Below are 26,270 nucleotides of genomic sequence, written 5' to 3'. Positions count from 1 at the left end.
GATTCCCTCAAACGGCTCAAACAGCTGATTCGCTCAAACGGCTCAAACAGCTGATTCGCTCAAACGGCTGATTCGCTCAAACGGCTCAAACGGCTGATTCGCTCAAACGGCTGTTCAATCAAACGGCTGATTCGCTCTGATTCGCTCAAACGGCTGATTCGCTCAAACGGCTGATTCGCTCAAACGGCTGATTCGCTCAAACGGCTGATTCGCTCAAACGGCTGATTCGCTCAAACGGCTGATTCGCTCAAACGGCTGATTCGCTCAAACGGCTGATTCGCTCAAACGGCTGATTCGCTCTGATTCGCTCAAACGGCTGATTCGCTCTGATTCGCTCAAACGGCTGATTCGCTCTGATTCGCTCAAACGGCTGATTCGCTCTGATTCGCTCAAACGGCTGATTCGCGCTGATTCGCTCAAACGGCTGATTCGCTCAAACGGCTGATTCGCTCAAACGGCTGATTCCCTCAAACGGCTGATTCGCTCAAACGGCTGATCCGTTCAAACGGCTGATTCGCTCAAACGGCTGACGGCTGATTCGCTCAAACGGCTGATTCGCTCAAACGGCTGATTCGCTCAAACGGCTGATTCGCTCAAACGGCTGATTCGCTCAAACGGCTGATTCGCTCAAACGGCTGACGGCTGATTCGCTCGAACGGCTGATTCGCTCGAACGGCTGATTCGCTCGAACGGCTGATTCGCTCGAACGGCTGATTCGCTCGAACGGCTGACGGCTGATTCGCTCAAACGACTGATTCGCTCAAACGGCTGACGGCTGATTCGCTCGAACGGCTGATTCGCTCGAACGGCTGATTCGCTCGAACGGCTGATTCGCTCGAACGGCTGATTCGCTCGAACGGCTGATTCCCTCGAACGGCTGATTTGCTCAAACGGCTGATTTGCTCTGATTCGCTCAAACGGCTGATTCGCTCTGATTCGCTCAAACGGCTGATTCGCTCAAACGGCTGATTCGCTCTGACGGCTGATTCGCTCAAACGGCTGATTCGCTCTGATTCGCTCAAACGGCTGATTCGCTCTGATTCGCTCAAACGGCTGATTCGTTCAAACGGCTGATTCGTTCAAACGGCTGATTCGTTCAAACGGCTGATTCGCTCAAACGGCTGATTCGCTCAAACGGCTGACGGCTGATTCGCTCGAACGGCTGATTCGCTCGAACGGCTGATTCGCTCGAACGGCTGATTCGCTCGAACGGCTGATTCGCTCGAACGGCTGATTCGTTCAAACGGCTGATTCGCTCAAACGGCTGACGGCTGATTCCCTCGAACGGCTGAATCGCTCAAACGGCTGACGGCTGATTCGCTCTGACGGCTGATTCGCTCGAACGGCTGATTCGCTCTGATTCGCTCAAACGGCTGATTCGCTCTGATTCGCTCAAACGGCTGATTCGTTCAAACGGCTGATTCGTTCAAACGGCTGATTCGCTCAAACGGCTGATTCGCTCAAACGGCTGACGGCTGATTCGCTCGAACGGCTGATTCGCTCGAACGGCTGATTCGCTCGAACGGCTGATTCGCTCGAACGGCTGATTCGTTCAAACGGCTGATTCGCTCAAACGGCTGATTCACTCAAACGGCTGACGGCTGATTCCCTCGAACGGCTGAATCGCTCAAACGGCTGACGGCTGATTCGCTCGAACGGCTGATTCGCTCGAACGGCTGATTCGCTCGAACGGCTGATTCGCTCGAACGGCTGATTCGCTCGAACGGCTGACGGCTGATTCGCTCGAACGGCTGACGGCTGATTCGCTCAAACGACTGATTCGCTCAAACGGCTGACGGCTGATTCGCTCGAACGGCTGATTCGCTCGAACGGCTGATTCGCTCGAACGGCTGATTCGCTCGAACGGCTGATTCGCTCGAACGGCTGATTCCCTCGAACGGCTGATTCATTCAAACGGCTGATTTGCTCAAACGGCTGATTTGCTCTGATTCGCTCAAACGGCTGATTCGCTCTGATTCGCTCAAACGGCTGATTCGCTCAAACGGCTGATTCGCTCTGACGGCTGATTCGCTCAAACGGCTGATTCGCTCTGATTCGCTCAAACGGCTGATTCGCTCTGATTCGCTCAAACGGCTGATTCGTTCAAACGGCTGATTCGTTCAAACGGCTGATTCGCTCAAACGGCTGATTCGCTCAAACGGCTGACGGCTGATTCGCTCGAACGGCTGATTCGCTCGAACGGCTGATTCGCTCGAACGGCTGATTCGCTCGAACGGCTGATTCGTTCAAACGGCTGATTCGCTCAAACGGCTGATTCACTCAAACGGCTTACGGCTGATTCCCTCGAACGGCTGAATCGCTCGAACGGCTGAATCGCTCGAACGGCTGATTCGCTCGAACGGCTGATTCGCTCGAACGGCTGATTCGCTCGAACGGCTGATTCGCTCGAACGGCTGATTCGCTCAAACGGCTGATTCACTCAAACGGCTGACGGCTGATTCCCTCGAACGGCTGAATCGCTCGAACGGCTGAATCGCTCGAACGGCTGATTCCCTCGAACGGCTGATTCGCTCAAACGGCTGACGGCTGATTCCCTCGAACGGCTGAATCGCTCGAACGGCTGATTCCCTCGAACGGCTGATTCCCTCGAACGGCTGATTCCCTCGAACGGCTGATTCCCTCGAACGGCTGATTCCCTCGAACGGCTGATTCCCTCGAACGGCTGAATCGCTCAAACGGCTGAATCGCTCGAACGGCTGATTCGCTCAGTAAGGAAACACCGCTATGTGTGGCTTTGTTTTGAACTGTTTTAGTTGGCGAAATAGAGCAAAAACAGGCAAAATGGCGTCTTAAATGTAAGTCACTTAATATTACCTTGTTTATTAAACTTGTATAAAATCAATATCACATTTGTTATCATGCTGATATTTGGAGATAAACTGCACTCTTGTGATATTTATTACTAAATTTTATAAATAAAGACTAAATCACTCAGTGAAAATAAATGCGCAGCCGCACTAGTCTAATCTACAAGACTACATCAGTAGAGTATGCGTACACTCTGGGTGTGTGTGTGTGTGTGTGAGGGATAGACTATACTCGATAATGTAAAATCGCAAATCGTTAAAACAACAATTACGATATTATCGCAGATGATATATATCGCACACCCCTAATATATACACACACACTTGTTATAAAGTCAGAAAGCATGTTTACCTGATTTATGATTGACAGTGATGTGATGCACGTGTGAGTCTCTGGTCTTCATGCTCAGTTCAGAAGTGTGTGTGTGTGTGTGTGTTTGTGTGTGTGTGTATCTCCCGGCTGCTGAGTGGATCGCAGCTGGACCTGACTTCAGTGTGTGTGTGTATCTCCCGGCTGCTGAGTGGATCGTAGCTGGACCTAACTTCAGTGTGTGTGTGTGTTTGTGTGTGTGTGTATCTCCCGGCTGCTGAGTGGATCACAGCTGGACCTGACTTCAGTGTGTGTGTGTGTGTGTGTGAACCAGCAGGGATCGTCTGGAGCAGCTGGAGCGGCAGCGGGAGCGGGACCGTAAGATCCGGGAGCAGCAGCAGAAGGAGCAGCGGGAGCAGCGCGAGCTGAAGGAGAGAGAGAGGAGAGCGGAGGAGCGCCGCAAGGACCGGGACGCACGCAGGGACGGTACACACACATTCTCAATCTTCTGATCCAGTCTGACCTCTGACCTGTAATGCTGAGTCTGGGTTCTCACCAGGGTGTTTCTCCATTCTGTCACTGATGGAGTTTGGGTTCTGGCTTTTGGCTCGCTTAGTTGACCGTTCACAAACTCTGACACACAGGACAGACCAGGGTACTTTTGATATGAAACAAAGTCTCAACTTTCACATTTGGTCATTTTTGTTAGAAATTTAAACAATAAATGCAGTTTTGTGTCTCTTTAATGTGTCTGACAGATCGCTGTAGAGCCTCAGTTAAAGCGTCTCGTGAACCGATCATCTCTTCCTTCTAGTTCAGGGTTTTTCCTGGGTCAAAATTGGTCTTCGGTGGTGGCTGACCGACATGGTCATCCACACACAGCAAAGAGTACTCTAGTACCCACATGATCCGCAAGCCCAATATTGACAATAAATGTTAAATTTAAAATAAATACAAAGAAACAGTTTGTGATTTTTTTTCTTAAAGAAAAGAAAGTAATTAAATGAACAAATATGAAAATAAAACAAAACTTAGACTTCACTGTATAAATTATACATTGATACTTATTAAAGCTAAAGTTATCAGTGAAGAGCAGTGAGTGATTTTCTCTTTGCATTTTGTTGTCTTATTAGGGATAGTTCTCCTAAAAATTCAAATTATCATAATTTACTCTCTCAAGTTGTTTTAAACTCGAATAAGTTTCTTTCTTCTGTTGAAAAGTTATTTGGAAGATTGTGGGTAACCAAACAGTTGATGTACCCCAGTGACTTCCATAGTATATTCTCCTATGAAAGTCAATGGGGATCAGCTACTGTTTGGATAGCCACATTCTTCAAAATATTAATATTAGAAAAATATTAGAAAATATTAGAAGGAAATTAATAGAGGATTGGAACAACATTAGAGTGCATTAATGATGAGATAATTTTTTTTTTTGGGTGAACTATCCCTTTAAGGACAAGCGGCAGCGTGTTTACTGTAACTACTGTCTCTTTAAGAGTTGCGCGCGACGCGTCTAATATACACGCATTTGACAAGCAGATTTTCTCTCAATTTTCTCAAGTTTGCTTTCACTTTAGACATAACCGACTTTGTTTATATAAACCTTGTGTGTATTTAACAGTATAAGCACAATAAGACTCGAAAGATAACTTAGTACCAGGCGCTGGTAGACAGGCTTTTAGTGCATGTGAGCTTCACAGCACACGTCAGAACAGCGCATCAGCACGCGAATTAAATGTTTAACCGACAAGGCATTAAAGCACATGCAAATTATGAACTGCAGTGTCCCGTTCCGCTGCGTTAACATTTATGTGAACATACGTCGCGTTGTTTAGTATGTTGGGAGGCGCCAGAACAGATATAATGCACGATTCTACGATATTTCTTCAAAAGCAGATGGTGGAGACATTTTAATCGTCCACGATCAAAAATCGTCATATCGCACACCCCTAAAAAACCACTTCAAACTGGATAGATTTTTTTTTTTTTTTTTTTTTTGCGTTTATTTAAAGTTATGTCAGCTGCATGTGCGGAATGCTTGTCACAAGCTGTAAGAGAAGATAAGGCAACTTTTTTTTTACTGCAATTCACACCCAACGCTAATTCAGCAAAAATATTCTCCGAATGCACCACGTGAAACATGGATTCGGTCTTCCGACCTTTATGATCAGTTGATTTTGATGCGAGGGAGAGAGCAAAGACAGAACTGAAGACGGAGAGTGCCCGCGCGGGGGTGGGGCGCTGTGATCGTTCTCTCCGTCACTCCGTCAGTAGCCTGCTTCACTCGCAAAACCCAATTACTGATAAAATAAGGCTTTGGCGGGACAAAAAATCGTTTTGGCGGCCGCCAAAATTTTTTCAATGTAGGAAAAACCCTGTAGTTCATTTATAGCATCAAATAAACATGAATGAACATCAGAAGGAATGTCGTTTTAACCGTGGAAAGACGTCAGTACCCCGTTTCTCAAGTTCAAATCCTCCAACGTTAATCTAACTCTCCTGACTGCTGTGCCGGACAGAAACGGCGGATTCGGCAGATGGCGGATTATGATTGGCCAGATTCAGAACTAAATAAATATTATAAATATTATACAGAAATGTCACATCCCTGAACTCACTTCAGCTGGACTGTGACGCTATTTTCTTCTGGAAACAATCTTTGTTGCATCATATTCCTGTTATCTCTGTAAAGCTGCTTTAAAACAATCTGAGTTGTAAAAAGCGCTATAAATAAAGATGACTTGACTTGAGAAGGGACGAGACACACACACACACACACGGGTTTCTGGAGGTCTTTAGTCAATTCAAGTCACCTTTATTTATATAGCAGCTTTACAGAGATAACAGGAAAATAATGTTTGTTTCTAGAAGAAAACAGCGTCACAGTCCAGCTGAAGTAAGTTCAGTGATGGTTCATTTCTGTTGTAAAAAAAAGAGAATATAGAGATAAAGAACTAAAGAACAGGAAGTGTTATTAATACTGGTGTAATGATTGAGTGCAACTCCTTGATCCATAGAAACACAATTGACAGTAAAGCACTGATATTGAGTTAGTATATGCATGTAAACTTAGTGATTATTGAAGTGGAAATCTATTTTCTAAATGCATGTTTTAGATCTTATTGTGAACAATCTAAACAATATTGTTTCATTTGTTAAAGTCCCCCTGTAGTCGATCATTTTATCCCTTAAAACTCATCTTTGATCACCAAATTACATATTTAAACGTTTTTTTTTTTCTTCACATTTTAAAATATCTTGAATGTAACTCGACACCCTTGCCTCATTTAGTATGCGCAGTTCTATGAATATTCAAATGAGCCCCGCCTCCACTCACTCACTCAGCTCAGAGATCCACTGGTTGACGATCACACGTTGATCTGATTGGTTACAAGGTAGTTTGTGACGTCAGAAACACCAGCGATTTCAAAGCGTGTTTTTGAGACTGTCTTTGGTTCACTGCAGTTTTAAGGAGAAAATACTCAGCAATGGAGTCGACTTATGAATTTACACATGGTTTGTCTTAAAGCACATTAAAAACACCACAGACACATAAACAACATTAAAAGCTGGATTTCACCACAGGGGGACTTTAAAAATGCTTTGACCTCTTAATATTTGAAGAAAATGTCACTGATCTTCCAGTGAAGTGTCAGTCTTCTCTCCGCTGACGTATGCAGGATTCTTAAGCCCCGCCCCTCAAGCTCACGCTCATTTGCATAACTTTTCATGCCACACCCACATCTCAACATCCAATCAACAACTGATGCACAGAACCCCGCCCTGCATTTATTCTTTTTTGATAAGCTGTTTCACTCAGATGTTCGTCGTGACTATAACCACAATAACAGCCTCTCATCATCATCATCATCATCATCAGCTCTACATGATTTTAGAAATATGATGTTGCTTCCTCACATCAGAACAGGAGGAAAAACCTTTTACACCAGCCAATCCTGTACATTCTCCCTTGTTTTGTCAGATTTATTGCCTGAATGCCATATAACAAACTGGACTGTGGTTTTGCATGTTGAAGTTCTTGGCCAGATTACACTGGACTTACTGTGTGTGTGTGTGTGTTCAGGGCCCGTGTCTCATCACCGAGGAGCTCCTGCCGAGGAGTTCGCAGATAAAGGCCGTTCTCGTCACCGGAGCCGGAGCCGTAGTCCTGCTCGCCCGCAGAGAGAGACCAAAGCCGAGAGCAGCGACCCGCGCCGAGCAGGTCACACACATTCACACACCACACGCACACACACTCTCACACACACACTCTCACACACACACTCTCGCACACACACTCTCGCACACACACTCACACACCACACGCACACACCACACACTCTCACACACACCACACACACACACTCTCACACACTCACACACACACACACACACTCACACACACCGTTATCTATGGAAGCTTATTTCCACTCAGGAATAAAAGATTTTAAAGGTAATTGCGACTTCAACACAATTCTGATAGTTTATATCCCACAACTCTGACTTTACAATAGTTTATATAATTCTGACTTTTTTTCTTTATTTCTCTTTAATCTGACTTTGCTTCAGAACTGTGAAATAAAGTCACAATTACCTTTTTTATTCCGTGATGGAAGCAAGCGTCCATGGCCATCAGCTCTGTGTGCTTTCATTAAAGGAAATTCTCCATGTTGTGTTATATATAAATATTTTTATATTTTAATATTTGCAGTGCGAGAGGGAAAGATGGAGGATAAAGATCTTCTGTCAGATCTACAGGACATCAGTGACAGTGAGAGGAAGACCAGCACACCAGAGTCATCATCACTAGGTACATCTCTCTGTATGTGTCTCTCTCTCTGGCCTCGTTTACACTGCAGGTCTTGATGCCCAATTCTGATTTGTTGCCTATATCCGATTCATGTGTTTACACTTGCCTTAGGCTACTATCTGAAACATATCGCGCATGCTTAAAGGGTTAAAGGGTTAGTTCACCCAAAAATGAAAATTCTGTCAGTAATTACTCACCCTCATGTTGTTCCAAACCGCGTAAGACCTTCGTTCATCTTCGGAACACAAATTAAGATATTTTTGATGAAATCTGAGAGCTGATCACTTCTCCATAGGCTGCTAGGTGGCCTAAACTTGCTGGCCCAGAAAAGTTATTAAAGAGATCGTTAATATAGTCCAAGTGACTACAGTGGCTCAATCTTAAGTATATCAAGCGACGAAAATACTTTTTGTGCGCAAAAACAAACAAAAATAACGACTTTATTCCACTATTCATTTCCTTCTCTCTGGGCCTCGTAGTGTTTTTGCGCAGCGCGTCTGTGTTACACGTCACCACGTAGGCTCACTATTGGCCGACGCTGGTCGTGTGTGTGATGCGTGATGACGTGTAACACAGACGCGCTGTGCAAAAACACTACGAGGCCCAGAGAGAAGGAAATGAATAGTGGAATAAAGTCGTTATTTTTGTTTGTTTTTGCGCACAAAAAGTATTTTCGTCGCTTGATATACTTAAGATTGAGCCACTGTAGTCACTTGGACTATATTAACGAACTCTTTAATAACTTTTCTGGGCCAGCAAGTTTAGGCCACCTAGCAGCCTATGGAGAAGTGATCCAGCACTCAGATTTCATCAAAAATATCTTAATTTGTGTTCCGAAGATGAACGAAGGTCTTACGCGGTTGGAACAACATGAGGGTGAGTAATTACTGACAGAATTTTCATTTTTGGGTGAACTATCCCTTTAACTTCTCTTGCACAGATGGACGAACACGAAATATGTTTCACGCTCTGCGATATGCGAAGTTGCCAAACACCACTTTTGAATAAGAAACAATGTCTATAAAACTCCACGAATCACAAGCGTATCGGTGAGAACACTCGTTAAAACAGCACACACACCCGAGCTTGACTGCACATCACATATTTGACATTATTGATACTGCTTTCATTCGTAATGCAACGGACCGATCTACGGGACATAAATGAAGCCTTACAATAAAGGGGTTATTGGGCTGTTCACTGCTCGATGAAGAGCCTCTGCCTCTGTACTTACACAACACTGACAGTGGAGTTGCGCTCAGGAGTAGAGCAGCTGCGGACGAATTCTTTCTATGCACACAATATGACGTCACACTCTGCGCGTATGTTTTAAAAATATAGTTGAACATGTAAATAGTCCCATCACTTTTTAAATAGCCCACTTAAAGTGTTTATTACAAATAAATTACTAAATGCTTAAAATGAATAAATGTAAATGAACAACAATTTTCGTTACATTTACAATCCTGTGAAAACACTTCCCGTGCCCCGTCCACATTCCTCTCCTGCGACGACACGACGTGTCCATCCGTCCCTTTGCAGAAGCACGTCGGGGTTTCTCTCGTCAGTAAACCGCGGAGACGTCGCCTAATGCCTCAGAAACTCCGATCTGCCTGTTTACATGACAGTCGCACTGGCACATATCCGATTTATATCTGATTTATTTCCACATATGAATGAGGCCTGAAACCGATCTGGAAATATCCGAATGCATGTGTTTTTTTCCTGTTTACACGGTCATAAACACATCCGATCTGTGTCACATGAGCAAAACATCGGAATTGGGTCACATTTCACTGACAGTGTAAACGAGGCCTCTGTCTGAGTTGTGTTAGATGTGTGTTGATTGTGTGTGTGTTTCGTCAGGCTCTGGCTCTGAAGAAGAGGAAGAGGAAGGTGAGGAGAATGATGAGGAAGAGTCCAGCAGCCAGAGTGAGGGAGAAGAAGAGGGCGAGTCAGGATCAGAGTCTGAGGGGCCAGAACACAGCGGAGGTTCGTACACACACACTATTCACACTCTCTCTCTCTCACACACACACACACGCACACACACACACACACACACACTCTCTCTCACTCACACTCACACTCTCTCTCTCTCACACACACACACACACACACACACTCACTCTCTCTCTCACTCTTTCTCTCTCTCTCACACACACACACACACACACACACACACACACACACACTGTATATTCAGTAGTTCTGTCCTAGTGTTTATATTTGTTTATCACTGCAGATCGGTCAGAAATGAACGTGTTTGGGGCAAAAATGGCACCAAAATGAACAGAAATGTCCCACAAGTTCAACATACGGCGGCAGAAAATGCCCCACACAATTAAATTAAATCAGTCACATCTGTCGTGATTACAGCGAAATATAAGTGTCTATTGCAACATTTATGCTCACGTTACATCAGAGATTACTTGTATGCGCTGAGCATCACACATGTATCTGTTGAGCACATGAACCGTAATCATGTCCGGATGGTTGTGTTCTGTGCTATAATTTCAGAGTGCATTGGGACATTAAACGATGTACATTTTTAATATGATTTGGAAAACTGTAATTCCTGAGCATGTATTTCTCAGGAGTCCTGAGCGACGAGGAACAGTCAGAGGAGGAGGAAGAGGACCGAGAGAATGGAAACCACATTCCTCCCAGTGAGCATTGCTTTTATTTGTGATTGTGATTTTGATTTAATATCATTGAGATTTGTATTGTAGCATTCTCAAATATCTCTCACATGGTATGATGGGACTGCGCAGGGTTCGTGAAAATCACGGAATAGTTTTGGGGGAAAAAATAAACCCAGAATTTTTTGGATAAGTCATAGTGATTAAGTCATTGTGACTAATTTTAGTTAAGATATGCTGTGGTAAATTTAAACATTTATTTTTATTCTTAATTAAAGGTGCATTGTGTAATATTTAGGAGGATCTGTTGACAGAAATCCAGTATTATATACTTGGGCTGTCACTTTTTATTCGATATTCGAATATGCATTCGAACATGACGTGAAATCCATAATCGAACTATAAATAAACTATTCGGTTCTTAAAGTGCTATGTGTAGCGCATTTTTTACAGTCTATGATTAGACCGTTTGTTTTTTATTTTATTGTTTGCCATTTCATCCAGTAGCAGGCGCTCTAAACACATTGTAGAGTAGGCCCATGACCAAATCAAGCGAATAATAGCCAAAAGCCACCCTGTTTTGAAAATGGAATGGCGCTTTTCCACTGCATGGTTCGGCTCGGTACGGTTCGACTCGGCGCGGAACGATTCGGCTCGCTTCGCTTTTCCACTGCGTGGTACGACTCGACTCGGTACGGCACGGTTCGGTTCGCTTTAGCTCGGTTGCTTTTCCACTGCAGTTAGTACCGCTTCAAAGTGGGTGGGACTGATCGTTATAGTTGCCGTCTCTACTGCCATGACATCATCATATTAAATGCGAATTTTTCATTCCGTGTTTCCCCATCCACTCCTCGGCAACCAACGAGAGGAACGTCTGCACCTCGTCCACTGACCACGATTCAGCCATTTCTTTTTTCGAAGTTTATACTTTTTTTTTTTTAAAGCAAATACTTTTAAAACGGGCGCTACAGTGTTGACTGTTGTCTACTGGCTATTTAAATCTAGCGGGTTTAGTGTCTCGTGTCGTAAATACAATGACGCTGGTAGTGATGATTCTGTCTGACCAATCAGTGATCTGCAGTGTTTTCACGTCACATTTTAGTATCGGTACGGTACGCTTGGAACCTCAACAGAGGTGGTACCATTTAAAGCGAGCCGAAGCGAGCCGTACCGTACCGTACCATGCAGTGGAAATGCGCCAAAAGTGAGCCGTACCGAACCGAGCCGTACCGTACCATGCAGTGGAAAAGCGCCAGAAGATAACGCACAGAACGGCCAGCCTGATCGGACAACTCTACCCCAACTCATCTAAAAAGTAATGTCTAGAAATATTTTGGGTTCTACACCGTAGATGGTAAAGTACCGTATTTTCCGGATTATATATCAAAATTAATTCATACTGACTGACATGAACCAAGAGATACATTACCGTCTACAGCCGTGAGAGTACATGCTGCTCCTGTACCCCTGAAAAAATTAACTGAAAACAACTGAAAAACTGTTAACTGAAACATGAACCTGAATACAACTGAGAAAGCCTGAACACAAACAAAATGCCCCCAAAAAGAAAAATCTCCATGTTTTCGGTGCTGACGCGGTGGTGACGCGTTCATGTAAGGGTGGCGCTGCCAATAAAGCAACTAAAAACTGTCACAAAGAACCGGCAAAAGTAATAATTATGAATATGTCAAATATAGCAAGGAAACATTTTAATTGCTTACTAATAAACCAGTGTTTTCTGTGTCGGTGTCGGCTGCAAAGATGAAGTTGACGATGCTGACTCGCGATCTTCGCAGTAGTGAACGTGCCAGAGAGAAATGCACATTTCATGCGGATTACATAAGCAGAGAACAGTCTGTTTTCTCTCGTTTTGGATTGTTCTGTTTAAAAGTACACATTTCAAGCTTTCTATATATGTCTCGGGTCTGTGATAGGCTCCCTTATCACTGAGTTTCGGTTCATTTATGAGATGAGCTCCAGGTTCACGCGCCGGCGCCTCCGTGTCTGATTATCTATTTTCTACTATATTTACTTCAATTGGTAAATTGGCAATTGGTTGATGAAACATTGATTAAAATTAAGATACAATTAATACAAAATTAAATTAAATTTAAAGACAGGCTTTGTGCTTTCTGCTTGAGGTCTCTGTGAAAGATTTAAAGCAGTCTTTTAGTGCCGCTTTTAGAGCACTCGCGTCCGTAACGGAGAACTGACACGTCTGTAACATTGGTTTTTTTGTGTGAAATAAATTTCTAAATAAATGCGATTTATAGTCCAGTGCGACTTATATATGTTTTTTTCCTCTTCATGATGCATTTTTTGACTGATGCAACTTATAGTCCGGAAAATACGGTAACCGTTAAAGATAAGGTAGTTTGCCGAATTTGCAAAAAACGGTTTACTTGCGCATCCTCGACATCCAATCTTTGCGCTCACCTGTCAAGTTACCATCCAAATGAGGCAGCGGAGTCCGAGACACAGCAGACGGCCAGGCGTCCAACATCGTATGACTGCATACTTTCCTGCACAGCCGGTCGGCACCTTTTTTTCCATGTAACGTTAGCCTAATTTTGTGATTGGCTATGCATAGTGGCACTTCATATAGATTAAGTTGATAACCTGCTGTTTCAAACATTAAGTAAAAAATTCTTTTTCAGACAGGCTATGACTTGAGTCCTGTTTATGACTGTCAGACTGTTAATAAATTTGTGATTGAATCTCCGTTACGGTGTTTTTTTTCATCATGTAAGGTATCGTAGATATTCAAATATATTCGAATACATTGCTTGATATTTGATACCAGTTCGAATTTGATTTTTCTCAAAAGTGACAGCCCTATCATATACATAACTGTGTTTTCAGTGGTGTATAAAGACCTTACATGATGAACCGTTGAGTGTTTATTAGCTTATAATGAGGCGTTTCTCTCTACACACACCGCGGATCCGCTTACATCCACGTTTCTACGGTGGCCCTGAACGGACAAACGCGTTTCCTCACGATGTTGTTCTTCGTGTAAAGAAGCGAGCTAAAGTCAGCGAATAAAACACTGACACAATGATGAACAAGTAATAATATTCGCAATAACATCGATTTACTGAATAATTAGGTAAATATAATTTCTTAATTTGTCTTTGTAAAGAAACCTCATTGTTTAACTGCGACTCTCTGCTGTCTCAGACGACGACATCACTTCTTGTCGGCTACTGTAACTTCTCTTGTGTGCAGTTCACAACCTCACCACTAGATGCTGCTAAACTTACACACTGCACCTTTAACATGTAAGGTCATGAATATTTTCCTCAAGTCTTGTGAGTTCATTGGTATAAATGTGAGTGTTGTTGTTTTGCCAGTTCCCGAGTCTCGGTTTGATCACGACTCTGAGGTGAGCGTTGAGGAAGAGGAGGCCGAGGAAGAAGAGGAAGAGCCGGTCGACGTCACGCCTCAGTCTCCGTCTCACTCAGCCACTCCTGAGGAGAACTACATCCCCGAGTCTCCTCCCATCTCTCCTGTGGAGCTGAAGAAGCAGCTGCCCAAATACCTGCCCGCTTTACAGGTACACACACACACACACACACACACACACACTCTCTCTGCTGTCTGTGCTCAGGGCTGTCGGAGCGTGGAGGAGTTCCAGTGCTTGAACCGCATTGAGGAAGACACACACACACACACACACACTCTCTCTTTCACACATACACTCTCTCTCTGCTGTCTGTGCTCAGGGCTGTCGGAGCGTAGAGGAGTTCCAGTGCTTGAACCGCATTGAGGAAGACGCACACACACACGCACACACACACACACACACACACACTCACTCTCTCTCTGCTGTCTGTGCTCAGGGCTGTCGGAGCGTAGAGGAGTTCCAGTGCTTGAACCGCATTGAGGAGGACACACACACACACACACTCTCTCTCTCACACATACACTCTCTCTCTGCTGTCTGTGCTCAGGGCTGTCGGAGCGTAGAGGAGTTCCAGTGCTTGAACCGCATTGAGGAAGACACACACACACACACACACACACTCACTCATTCTCTCTCTGCTGTCTGTGCTCAGGGCTGTCGGAGCGTAGAGGAGTTCCAGTGCTTGAACCGCATTGAGGAGGACACACACACACACACACACACTCTCTCTCTCTCTCTGCTGTATGTGCTCAGGGCTGTCGGAGCGTAGAGGAGTTCCAGTGCTTGAACCGCATTGAGGAAGACACACACACACACACACACACTCATTCTCTCTCTGCTGTCTGTGCTCAGGGCTGTCGGAGCGTAGAGGAGTTCCAGTGCTTGAACCGCATTGAGGAAGACACACACACACACACACACACTCACTCTCTCTCTCTCTCTGCTGTCTGTGCTCAGGGCTGTCGGAGCGTAGAGGAGTTCCAGTGCTTGAACCGTATTGAGGAAGGCACGTATGGAGTGGTGTATCGAGCGAAGGACAAGAAGACTGATGAGATCGTGGCCCTGAAGCGGCTGAAGATGGAGAAGGAGAAGGAGGGCTTCCCCATCACCTCTCTGCGGGAGATCAACACCATCCTGAAGGCCCAGCACCCCAACATCGTCACCGTCAGGGTCAGACAACACACACGCACACGCGCGCACGCTTTTCACTATTTCTGTAACTTTGCTTTTCAGTTATTACTTAAAGTTCTTCGGTACCACATCAAACACTGCTATCCTAACTGATAAAGTTCAAGCGTTATCGAAAACAAGTGAACAGTCAATAATAAAATAAGCACAAATACTCAAGCAGAGATTAACACTAAATAATAGTTAGTCTAACAGTGTTCAGGTACAGAAATCAATAATTAAGCCTAAATGTAAAATAACACTATTTGTTCACTGTAGAAATTAAATATAGTTTCATCTTTGTTAAAGCTGTATTTTATTGTTTTATTAATATTAATGACAGACAACTGCAGGAATATTAGGCTGATGTCACTTTAAGACCGAATAAACTGACAAACATCCGGTTTCTTTCTCAGTTTTCTTTCTCTTTTGTTCACTTATGACATAACGGAGAGAATACTTGCCGAGACGGGTATTTAGACGAGTATTTTGTGTGAAGGAGAAGAAAGAGAAAGTGAAATGAAGAGAGAAAGAGAAAGAAAAAGGAATAGAGAATGAGAAAGGAAGACAGAAAGAGAAAGAAAAAGAAAAACAGAAAGAGAAAGGAAGAGAGAAAGAGAAAGAAAAAAGGATGAGAGAAAGAGAAAGAAAAAGGAAGACAGAAGGAGAAAGAAAAAGATGAAGAGAAAGAGAAAGGAAGAGAGAAAGAAAAAAGAGAAAAAAAGAGAAAGAAAAAAGGATGAGAGAAAGAAAAAGGAATAGAGAATGAGAAAGGAAGACAAAGAGAAAGAAAAAGAAAAACAGAAAGAGAAAGGAAGAGAAAGAAAAAGGAAGACAGAAGGATAAAGAAAAAGATAAAGAGAAAGAAAAAAGAGAGAAAGAAAAAAGGATGAGAGAAAGAAAAAGGAATAGAGAGAGAAAGGAAGAGAGAAAGAAAAAGGAATAGAGAGAAAGGAAGACAGAAAGAGAAAGAAAAAGAAAAACAGAAAGAGAAAGGAAGAGAGAAAGAGAAAGAAAAAAGGAAGAGAAAGAAAAAGAGAGAAAGAGAAAGAAAAAGGAAGAGAGAAAGAGAAAGGAAGACAGAAAGAGAAAGAAAAAGGAATAGAGAGAGAAAGAAAAAGAGAGAAAGAGAAAGAAAAAGAAAGACAAAGAGAGAAAGAGAAAGAAAAAGGAATAGAGAATGAGAAAGGAAAAGGAAAAACAAAGAGAAAGGAAGAGAGAAAGAGAAAGAAAAAAGGAAGAGAAAGAAAAAGAAAAACAGAAAGAGAAAGGAAGAGAGAAAGAGAAAGAAAAAGGAAGACAGAAAGAGAAAGAAAAAGGAATAGAGAGAGAAAGGAAGAGAGAAAGAAAAGGATAAGAGAAAGAGAAAGAAAAAAGGAAGACAGAAAGAGAAAGAAAAAGAGAGAAAGAAAAAGGAAGAGAGAAAGAAAGAAAAAAGAGAGAAAGAAAAGGATAAGAGAAAGAGAAAGAAAAAAGGATGAGAGAAAGAGAAAGAAAAAGAGAGAAAAAGGAAGAGAAGGATAAAGAAAGAGAAAGTAAAAGGAAGGGAGAAAGAAAAAAGGATGAGAAAGAAAAAGACAGAAAGAAAGAGAGAGAGAGGGAAAGAAAAAGAAAGACAAAGAAAGAAAAAGAGAGAAAAGGGAAGAGAAGGATAACGAAAGAGAAATAAAAAGGAAGGGAGAAAGAAAGAAAAAAGGATGAGAAAGAGAGAGAGAGAAAGAAAAAGAAAGACAGAGAGAAAGAGAAAGAAAAAAGAGAGAGAGAAAAAGGATAAGAGAAAGAGAAGGAAGAGAGAAAGAAAAAAGGATGAGAGAAAGAGAAAGAAAAAGGAAGACAAAGAGAAAGAAAGAAGGATAAGAGAGAAGAAAGGATGAGAAAGAAAAAGGAAGACAGAAAGAGAGAAAGAAAAAGGAATAGAGAGAAAAAAGAGAAAGAAAAAAGGATAAGAGAAAGAAAAAAGGAAGAGAGTAAGAAAAAAGAGAGAAAGAAAAAAGGATAAGAGAAAGAAAAAGGAAGAGAGAAAGAGAAAGAAAAAGAGAGAAAGAAAGAAAAAGGAAGAGAGAAAGAAAAAGAGAGAAAGAAAAAGGAAGAGAGAAAGAGAAAGAAAAAAGGAAGAGAAGGAGAAAGAAAAAGAGAAAGAGAAAGAAAAAAGGAGTGAAGAAGCATGCATTTCAATATTCACTTATTGACAGTGACAAAGATTATTAAATGTTATAACACTTATATATCTAACAAATATATTTCTCACTGTCAGTTCATTTAAGTTAAATCATTAACTCGGACATTATTGTGTCTCCTAAACATTCGTACCCGATATTTAACCAATATTATTGTAATAATATTAATAACCTGTGTAGTGGTTGTTTATGAGTGTGTGCTTGTCCTGCAGGAGATCGTCGTCGGCAGTAATATGGATAAAATCTACATAGTGATGAATTATGTAGAGCATGACCTGAAGAGCCTCATGGAGACCATGAAGCAGCCCTTCCTGCCTGGTATGAGACATTGGAAAGCCAGATATTATGAAATGCTCATGAGAAGAATACAGTTCTAGAAACTGCAGTTAAAGCTGCTCTCATCCCGTCCCCTCCTCCTCATCCCGTCCCCTCCCCCTCCCTCCTCCTCATCCCGTCCCCTCCCCCTCCCTCCTCCTCATCCCGTCCCCTCCTCCTCATCCCGTCCCCTCCTCCTCATCCCGTCCCCTCCTCCTCATCCCGTCCCCTCCCTCCTCCTCATCCCGTCCCCTCGACCCTCCCTCCTCCTCATCCCGTCCCTCCTCCTCATCCCGTCCCCTCCTCCTCATCCCGTCCCCTCCTCCTCATCCCGTCCCCTCCCTCCTCCTCATCCCGTCCCCTCGACCCTCCCTCCTCCTCATCCCGTCCCTCCTCCTCATCCCGTCCCCTCCCTCCTCCTCATCCCGTCCCCTCCCCCTCCCTCCTCCTCATCCCGTCCCCTCGACCCTCCCTCCTCCTCATCCCGTCCCCTCGACCCTCCCTCCTCCTCATCCCGTCCCCTCCCCCTCCCTCCTCCTCATCCCGTCCCCTCGACCCTCCCTCCTCCTCATCCCGTCCCCTCCCCCTCCCTCCTCCTCATCCCGTCCCCTCGACCCTCCCTCCTCCTCATCCCGTCCCCTCCCCCTCCCTCCTCCTCATCCCGTCCCTCCTCCTCATCCCGTCCCCTCCCCCTCCCTCCTCCTCATCCCGTCCCCTCCCCCTCCCTCCTCCTCATCCCGTCCCTCCTCCTCATCCCGTCCCCTCCCCCTCCCTCCTCCTCATCCCGTCCCCTCGACCCTCCCTCCTCCTCATCCCGTCCCCTCGACCCTCCCTCCTCCTCATCCCGTCCCTCCTCCTCATCATCCCGTCCCCTCCCCCTCCCTCCTCCTCATCCCGTCCCCTCCCTCCTCCTCATCCCGTCCCCTCCCTCCTCCTCATCCCGTCCCTCCTCCTCATCCCGTCCCCTCCCCCTCCCTCCTCCTCATCCCGTCCCTCCTCCTCATCCCGTCCCCTCCCCCTCCCTCCTCCTCATCCCGTCCCCTCGACCCTCCCTCCTCGTCATCCCGTCCCTCCTCCTCATCCCGTCCCCTCCCCCTCCCTCCTCCTCATCCCGTCCCCCTCCTCATCCCGTCCCCTCGACCCTCCCTCCTCCTCCTCCTCATCCCGTCCCCCTCCTCATCCCGTCCCCTCGACCCTCCCTCCTCCTCCTCCTCATCCCGTCCCCTCCCCCTCCCTCCTCCTCATCCCGTCTCCTCCCCCTCCCTCCTCCTCATCCCGTCCCCTCCCTCCTCCTCATCCCGTCCCCTCCCTCCTCCTCATCCCGTCCCCTCCCTCCTCCTCATCCCGTCTCCTCCCCCTCCCTCCTCCTCATCCCGTCCCCTCCCTCCTCCTCATCCCGTCCCCTCCCCCTCCCTCCTCCTCATCCCGTCCCCTCCCCCTCCCTCCTCCTCATCCCGTCCCCTCCCTCCTCCTCATCCTGTCCCCTCCCCCTCCCTCCTCCTCATCCCGTCCCCTCGACCCTCCCTCCTCCTCATCCCGTCCCCTCCCTCCTCCTCATCCTGTCCCCTCCCCCTCCCTCCTCCTCATCCCGTCCCCTCGACCCTCCCTCCTCCTCAGCATAATTAGAATGGAAACGCCAAGCTGAAGTGTAGTAAAACACATAGGCGTTATAGACCGACAGATTGAGAGATTTAGATTGAGAGTGGCTCTTGAAGGACCAGCAGCAGATCCTCTTGAGCCACGGTTTGAAGAATTCATCTTCTAGAATCTGACAGTAAGTTTTGGGAGTTTATTTTTAGCCTGAAGTCTGTTTTGCAGAGATGGACTAAAAATAAACTCCCAAAACTTACTGCCAGAATCTGGAAGATGAATTCTTCAAACAGTGGCTCAAGAGGATCTGCTGCTGGTCCTTCAAGAGTCACTCTCAATCTGTCTGTCTATAAAAATAAAATAAAAATTGTGACCCTGGATCACGTCTCCAGTCTCGAGTCGCACGGGTATATCTGTGGAAATAGCCAACAATACATTATATGTGTCAAAATTATCGATTTTTCTTTTATGCCAAAAATCATTAGGATATTAAGTAAAGATCATGTTCAATGAAGATATTTAGTAAATTTCCTACCGTAAATATATAAAACATTTATTTCTGTGAGTGAATGCAGCACAATCGCCAACATAAATGCACAACTTTAAAGGAGATTTTCTCAATGTTTCGATTCTTTTGCACCCTCAGATTCCAGATTTTCAATAGTTGTATCTGTATTGTCTTATCCTAACAAACCATACATCAATGGAAAGCTTATTTATTCAGTTTTCAGATGATGTATAAATCTCAATTTCAAAAACTTGACCCATGTGACTGGTTTTGTGGTCCAGGGTCACATATATGTATATACATTTATATATTTATTTTCCTGCCTGGAAAAAAAAATATGATCAGAAAATCAATGTCTAATAATTCTGCACGCGTTGTGTCCGTCTCGATGAGGAGGTTGACTTGTGTTGTGTCTGTCCCGTTGAGGCGAGGTCAAGACCCTGATGATCCAGCTGCTGAGGGGTGTTCGGCATCTGCATGACAACTGGATCCTCCATCGGGACCTGAAGACCTCAAACCTGCTGCTCAGCCACAAGGGCATCCTGAAGGTCAGACAGCCGTGACCTCATCACAAAACTCACATGCAAACTCTTTTAATTTATTGTTTTATTCAGATTAATGATATTTTCCTATTAGCTGGATTCATCCGTTACCAGGGCTGGGCTAAACATATAGAGTTTGATATTGTTATCAACTGATATTGATTCTTGAATCCCAAGTTCGATCTTTTAGCTACTAAACACTGTTTGTAGCTCCTGCCATCCAATAATCACAATCAGCTTTGACACTTCTGATATGAAACAAAGTCTGTGTGTTTGTGTGTCTTTAATGTGCGCTGACACACAGATCGCTGTTGAACCGTTCAAAGGTTTGGGATCGGTAAGATTTTTTATGTTTTTAAACAGTCTCTTCTGCTCACCAAGGCTGCATTTATTTCATTAAAAAACAAAAAAAATAACAGTAATATTGTTTGACAGTGTAAATCAGCTGTTCTCTATGTGAATATATAGTAAAGTGTAATTTATTCCTGTGATCAAAGCTGAATTTTCAGCATCATTACTCCAGTCTTCAGAGTCACATGATCCTTCAGAAATCACTCTAATATGATGATTTGATGCTCAAGAAACATCTATGATTATTATCAGTGTGTAAAACAGTTGTGTACAATTTTTCAGGATTCTTTGATGAATAGAAAGTTCAAAAGAACAGCATTTATCTGAAATATAATCTTTTGTAACATTAAACACTACCCTTCAAAAGTTCGGGATCAGTAGGTTTTGTTTTTGGCGGGGAGGGGAATTAAAGAAATCAATATATTTATTCAGCAAGTGACAGTAAAGACATTTATAATGTACCAAACATAAATGCTGTTCTTTTGAACTTTCTGTTCTTCAAAGAATCCTGAAAGTGTCCACAACTGTCTTCAACACTGAGAATAATGAATGTTTCATCATATTTCTGAAGGATCATGTGACACTGAAGACTGGAGTAATGATGCTGAAAAATCAGATTTGATGAAATTACATTTTACAATATATATTCACATAGAAAACAGCTGATTTACATTCTAATAATATTTAAAAATATTACTTTTTTGTATTTTTAGTCAAATAATGCAGCCTTGGTGAGCAGAAGAGACTTACAAACCTATTAAATTAAATAAAAAAACCTAAAAAAAAGTACCGATCCCAAACTTTTGAACGGCAGTGTGTATCCAAATGAATCTATATCGAATCAAGATTGGAATTTAATCGAATGACAAGCTTGTAAATCAGAATTTAATCGTGAAATTTGTGTCAATGCCCAGCCCTGCTAGTTACACATCATCACTTGTTTGCATATATATATTTATCTTTTTGGGTGAACTGTCCCTTTAATGCTATTAATATGAATGTGATATTCAGAAGATTAGCTAAGATGTGAATGTGTTTTGTAGATTGGAGACTTTGGTCTGGCACGAGAGTACGGCTCTCCGCTCAAGCCTTACACACCTGTGGTGGTCACGCTGTGGTACCGGTCACCTGACCTGCTGCTGGGGGCAAAGGTCAGTCCATGACAACATCATCTCACACACACACCTGCAGGACAGAGCCGGAGATCAGGACGCCCCGGAAATAATCACTAAATACAATGTAATGTGTGTACAGAGAGCAAGAATTGGGATCCAACCACGTTTTTCACAGTGAACAACAATATATAAGCCTTTAAGACCGACCCGCCGTGAGCTTTAGATGAAGTGAAGACTGACGCTCCTGTAGAAGCTGCAGAAATATTGTTTAAACGGGCTATATGTCAAACTTGGAAAGCCTTGTTATTAGCGACACCTGTCGGGAGCGCACGTGACGTCATCCGTTCGATTTCCCCGAGTCCGTCACACAAACATCAGCCTTTTATAGATAAACTGAAGTTTTGTTAAAAGCTGTTCACTTATTGACAATAAAAAAAAGTGATTAATATATGAAACCATTACATATACGCCTTTAAATACTCCACTACCCATAATCCTGAAGACAAATTGAGTCAAATACAATACTCATTGTTTTGACAGCTTTACATAAAATCATGTTAATACTATCCTAATATTTTCAATGCCTTATACAGTTTGCACTTTGATACAATCAGATTTGCCATATAGTATATATTTTGTAATAAGAAGTGAAGACGACGTGCCGTGCTGTTGATTTATATTTTAAATATGTGAATATTTTTTTGTAAACGTCAAATGTTTTTTGTTTTTTTAAGGCTCTGAAGCGATTAATCACATCCAAAATAAATGTCTGTGTGCATAATATATGTGTGTGTACGGTGTATAATTATTCTGTATATATAAATACGCATGCTTGTATATATTTCTGAAATATTTGCATGTATACTATATATATATATAATTTATATTATATATAAATATTTTATAAATAAATAACACATTTTTCTTAATGGGCTTTATGCACAGCTACACTACTTCCTGAACTTCAGCCAGCTCTTTGTTTCCTGTCTGCCATTATTGGACAAACTGATTAATCCAGGTGTGCCTGACCTCAGTAACAATAATCAGACACACCTGGATTAATCAGTTTGTCCAATAATGGCAGACAGGAAACAAAGAGCTGGCTGAAGTTCAGGAAGTAGTGTAGCTGTGCATAAAGCCCGTTGTATTTATACACACACACGCGTTATGCAAACACAGACTTTTATTTTGGATGCGATTAATCGCTGCACAGCACTATTGTTTTTGTACTGGAATGTTTTGTAAAGACGTTCTGATAAATGATATTGCATTGATATTCTCGATGTTTCTTTAGTCTCGTCTTCATCAGGTGTACATCATCACTCCTGGAGTTGAGTTTGCTGATGGTAGACGCTCGCTCTCGCTGTGTTGGTGATGATCAGATGCTCATCAGCTTGTGTTCATGCTCTCGTGTGTCTCCTGACAGGAATACTCCACCGCCGTGGACATGTGGTCGGTGGGCTGTATATTCGGAGAACTGCTCACCCAGAAGCCTCTCTTCCCTGGCAAATCCGAGATTGATCAAATTAACAAAATTTTCAAGGTATGTTTCATCACATCCTGAAAGTCTTCAGTTAATTAAACCAGTGATTTTTGATAAGACTATTACAATATACTCATCAGTGTTGATATTCATATTCATTCTTTATTGCCCTCGATAGAGTGTTGTTTTCCACCACACAGAAGTCTGCACACATAAATAGACATTGCAAAAAAAAAAAAAAAATGTTGATCTGTAGTTGCTCAGGACATTCAAACTACATATAATGTTGTTATATATTAAAACTATTAAAAGTGCTTGGTGGCCACAATAATGCAGATATATACAGATTAATTATGATACTTATTTTTACATCATAATTAGGGATGCGCGATATATCGGCCACTATATCGGTATCGGCTGATATGTTCATTTTTAAAGTTATCGTTATCGGCCCGATAATAAAATTTGTCCGATATATTAAAGCCGATGAATAATGGATTATTTCCTCCAGTTGAGACTCTTCAGATGTTCACTGTTCATCATGATGATTCTGAATTGCTTGAAATATGATTGAAATCACTTCAGAAAAGAAAAGTACAGTTCAGTGCAACGTGTGCAGCGCAAGTCTGATCATGAGAACATCATAATCGTGTGTTTGGGACGTGGCTTTTACTGGTGAGACTTTTGATTTTGTATTCAGGCTCTCAAAAATTATATAAAAGTTTGGATTCAGATTCATCAGCCAATATATCGGTTATCGGCTTTCAAATATAAATAATTATCGCTCAATGTCAAGTTTATTTCTATAGCACTGTTTAAAACAACTCAGAGTTGCCCAAAGTGCTTTACAATCCCATAAATAGCACCATTTAAACAAGAAACAAACACACAAACAATAAAAGAGCTTTTGCAGTCTCTACACTACATTAAAAGCCAAAGAAAAAAGATGAGTTTTTAACTTGGATTTAAAATCAGAGAGTGTCTGAGCAGGTCTAATACACAGTGGGAGACTATTCCACAGTTTGGGGGCAATAACAGAGAAGGCCCGATCCCCTCTCATTTTTAGTCTTGCCCTAGGAACAGTCATCAGCCTGTGTTCTGAAGATCTGAGAGATCTCGATGGCTTATGAATGGACAAAAGACTTGACAAATAAGCAGGCGCCAATCCGTTTAGGGATTTGAAAACCAATAAGAGGATTTTAAAATCAATTCTATAAAGGGCAGGAAGCCAATGAAGAGACATTAAAATAGGAGTAATATGATCACGCTTACGTACACCCAACAAAAGTCTAGCCGCAGAGTTTTGCACCATTTGAAGTCGGGAGATCGATCTTTGGTTTATTCCCACATAGAGAGAATTACAGTAATCAAGTCGGGTAGAGACAAAAGCATGGATTACCTTTTCGCAATCTTTACGGGAGAGCCAGGGCTTTACTTTTGCCACAACTCTTAGATGGTAGAAGCTAGATTTTACAACCGAGTTTATCTGCTTATCAAATTTAAGGGAGCCATCAAATAGAACTCCTAAGTTTTTAACACGGTTTTTGAAAACAAGACAGCTGCTCCAAATTAGGATGTTGAGCATCATACCTGGGTCAATGACGTATAAGGATTTTCGACAGGTCAATTTTAAAATACAAAAAAAAAAATACCTGTTGCAATTGTTCAAACATTAAGGATGTTGTGTACACCTAAATCCATTTAAAAAATTTAATTTAAGTGATTTTAGTGTTTTTTCATCTAGATGAATTGTCCGTAGCCTTAAAAAATGTCATGTGGTGCGACCGTGATTTATCTTAAAATTAATTAATTTCCTTAACATGCTTAAACATTTTTTTTACAAGTTCTTAGTAATTAAAGTGTTTAGAAACCAAGTTTTGCATTTCTTTTGAGTTTTTGTAAATAATGATCTCGTTTTTTGTTCTATAATTTCTGAGTTGCCTTCTTAAATCTAGTTAACAGACTTACTTTTCCTGTAAATCACATAAAACTGATATAAATGTTTTAAAAATATCATTTACTAAAGCATACTGTATCAGTGATTCATATTTCAGCCACAGAAATAAGATATTTTATTTTACATTTAATACAGTGATTGCTTTTATTGGTCGCACCACATAAGTGGTCGCTCCAAATGATACGAAGACCTTATATAGTTAAAAATCTATTTAAAGAGATCAATGAACAATACATTTTATACAAAAAAAAATTGATTTAAACCAGATTTCATACAAATTTCACAGAATTTTCCTGAACATAAACTTTTTTATAAAAATCACATCACAAACACAAGTGCACCATTTCTTTTAACTTGACTTAGAATTTCTTTCTAACAAATAATGATGTTATAGATATAAATTATTTCATAAAATTATTGTATACAGGTAACATTTGGGGTCAATAGTTTTTTAAGTAATTAATACTTTTATTAATCAAGGACACATTCAGTTGATAAAAAGTGACAGTAAAGATATTTAGGCTATAATGTTACGAAAGATTCTATTTCAAATAAATGCTGTTCTTTTGAACTTTCTATTCATCAAATAATCGTGACATATAAAATGTATCACAGTTTCCACAAAAATATGAACATTCATAATAATCAGAAGTGTTTCTTGACCAGCAAATCATTAGTGACCCTGGATCACAAAAAACAGTCACAAGTCACACAGGATATATTTGTGGCAATAGCCAACAATACATTGTATGGGTCAAAAAATTGACCCATGTGACTGGTTTTGTGGTCCAGGGTTAGAATGATTTCTGAAGGATCATGTGACACTGAAGACTGGATTAAAGATGCTGAAGATTAAATTTAGCTTTGATCACAGGAATAAATTACAGTTTACTATATGTTCACATAGAAAACAGATATTTTATACTGTAATAATATTTCACTATTCTCCTATCAAGGTACTCCGCTCTTGCTGCAGGGTCAGAATTTTTTCGCTTGGCAGTGGCAAAGAGTAAACAAACTTGAAATGTATGAAGAAAATATCCCAAATTGCATAAAAATCTATTCC

The 26,270-nt window shown here is 42.3% G+C and overlaps 1 protein-coding gene across 4 annotated transcripts in view; it reads left to right on the top strand.

Annotated features, from left to right (window-relative positions):
* cdk11b (cyclin dependent kinase 11B) overlaps positions 1–26,270 on the top strand; it is a 46,603-nt gene that overhangs the window by 8,196 nt on the left and 12,137 nt on the right. For 2 of the 4 annotated variants that reach the window (XM_084087792.1, XM_084087790.1), the window contains exons 6-16: positions 3,476–3,624; positions 7,226–7,363; positions 7,853–7,951; positions 9,818–9,943; positions 10,549–10,620; positions 13,947–14,149; positions 14,957–15,169; positions 17,556–17,661; positions 20,183–20,304; positions 21,693–21,800; positions 23,191–23,307. In XM_084087792.1, coding sequence (XP_083943918.1) covers positions 3,476–3,624; positions 7,226–7,363; positions 7,853–7,951; positions 9,818–9,943; positions 10,549–10,620; positions 13,947–14,149; positions 14,957–15,169; positions 17,556–17,661; positions 20,183–20,304; positions 21,693–21,800; positions 23,191–23,307 — 1,453 coding nt within the window. Of the gene's footprint in view, positions 1–3,472; positions 3,625–7,225; positions 7,364–7,852; positions 7,952–9,817; positions 9,944–10,548; positions 10,621–13,946; positions 14,150–14,956; positions 15,170–17,555; positions 17,662–20,182; positions 20,305–21,692; positions 21,801–23,190; positions 23,308–26,270 lie in introns of all 4 variants that reach the window. The other 2 variants (XM_084087791.1, XM_084087789.1) reach the window with 1 other exon arrangement.

The sequence above is a fragment of the Abramis brama genome (genome assembly GCF_963993115.1).
Source record: "Abramis brama genome assembly, chromosome: 16".
In the NCBI taxonomy this organism is placed as follows: Eukaryota; Metazoa; Chordata; class Actinopteri; order Cypriniformes; family Leuciscidae; genus Abramis; species Abramis brama.
This window is presented reverse-complemented; position numbering and strand designations above follow the sequence as displayed.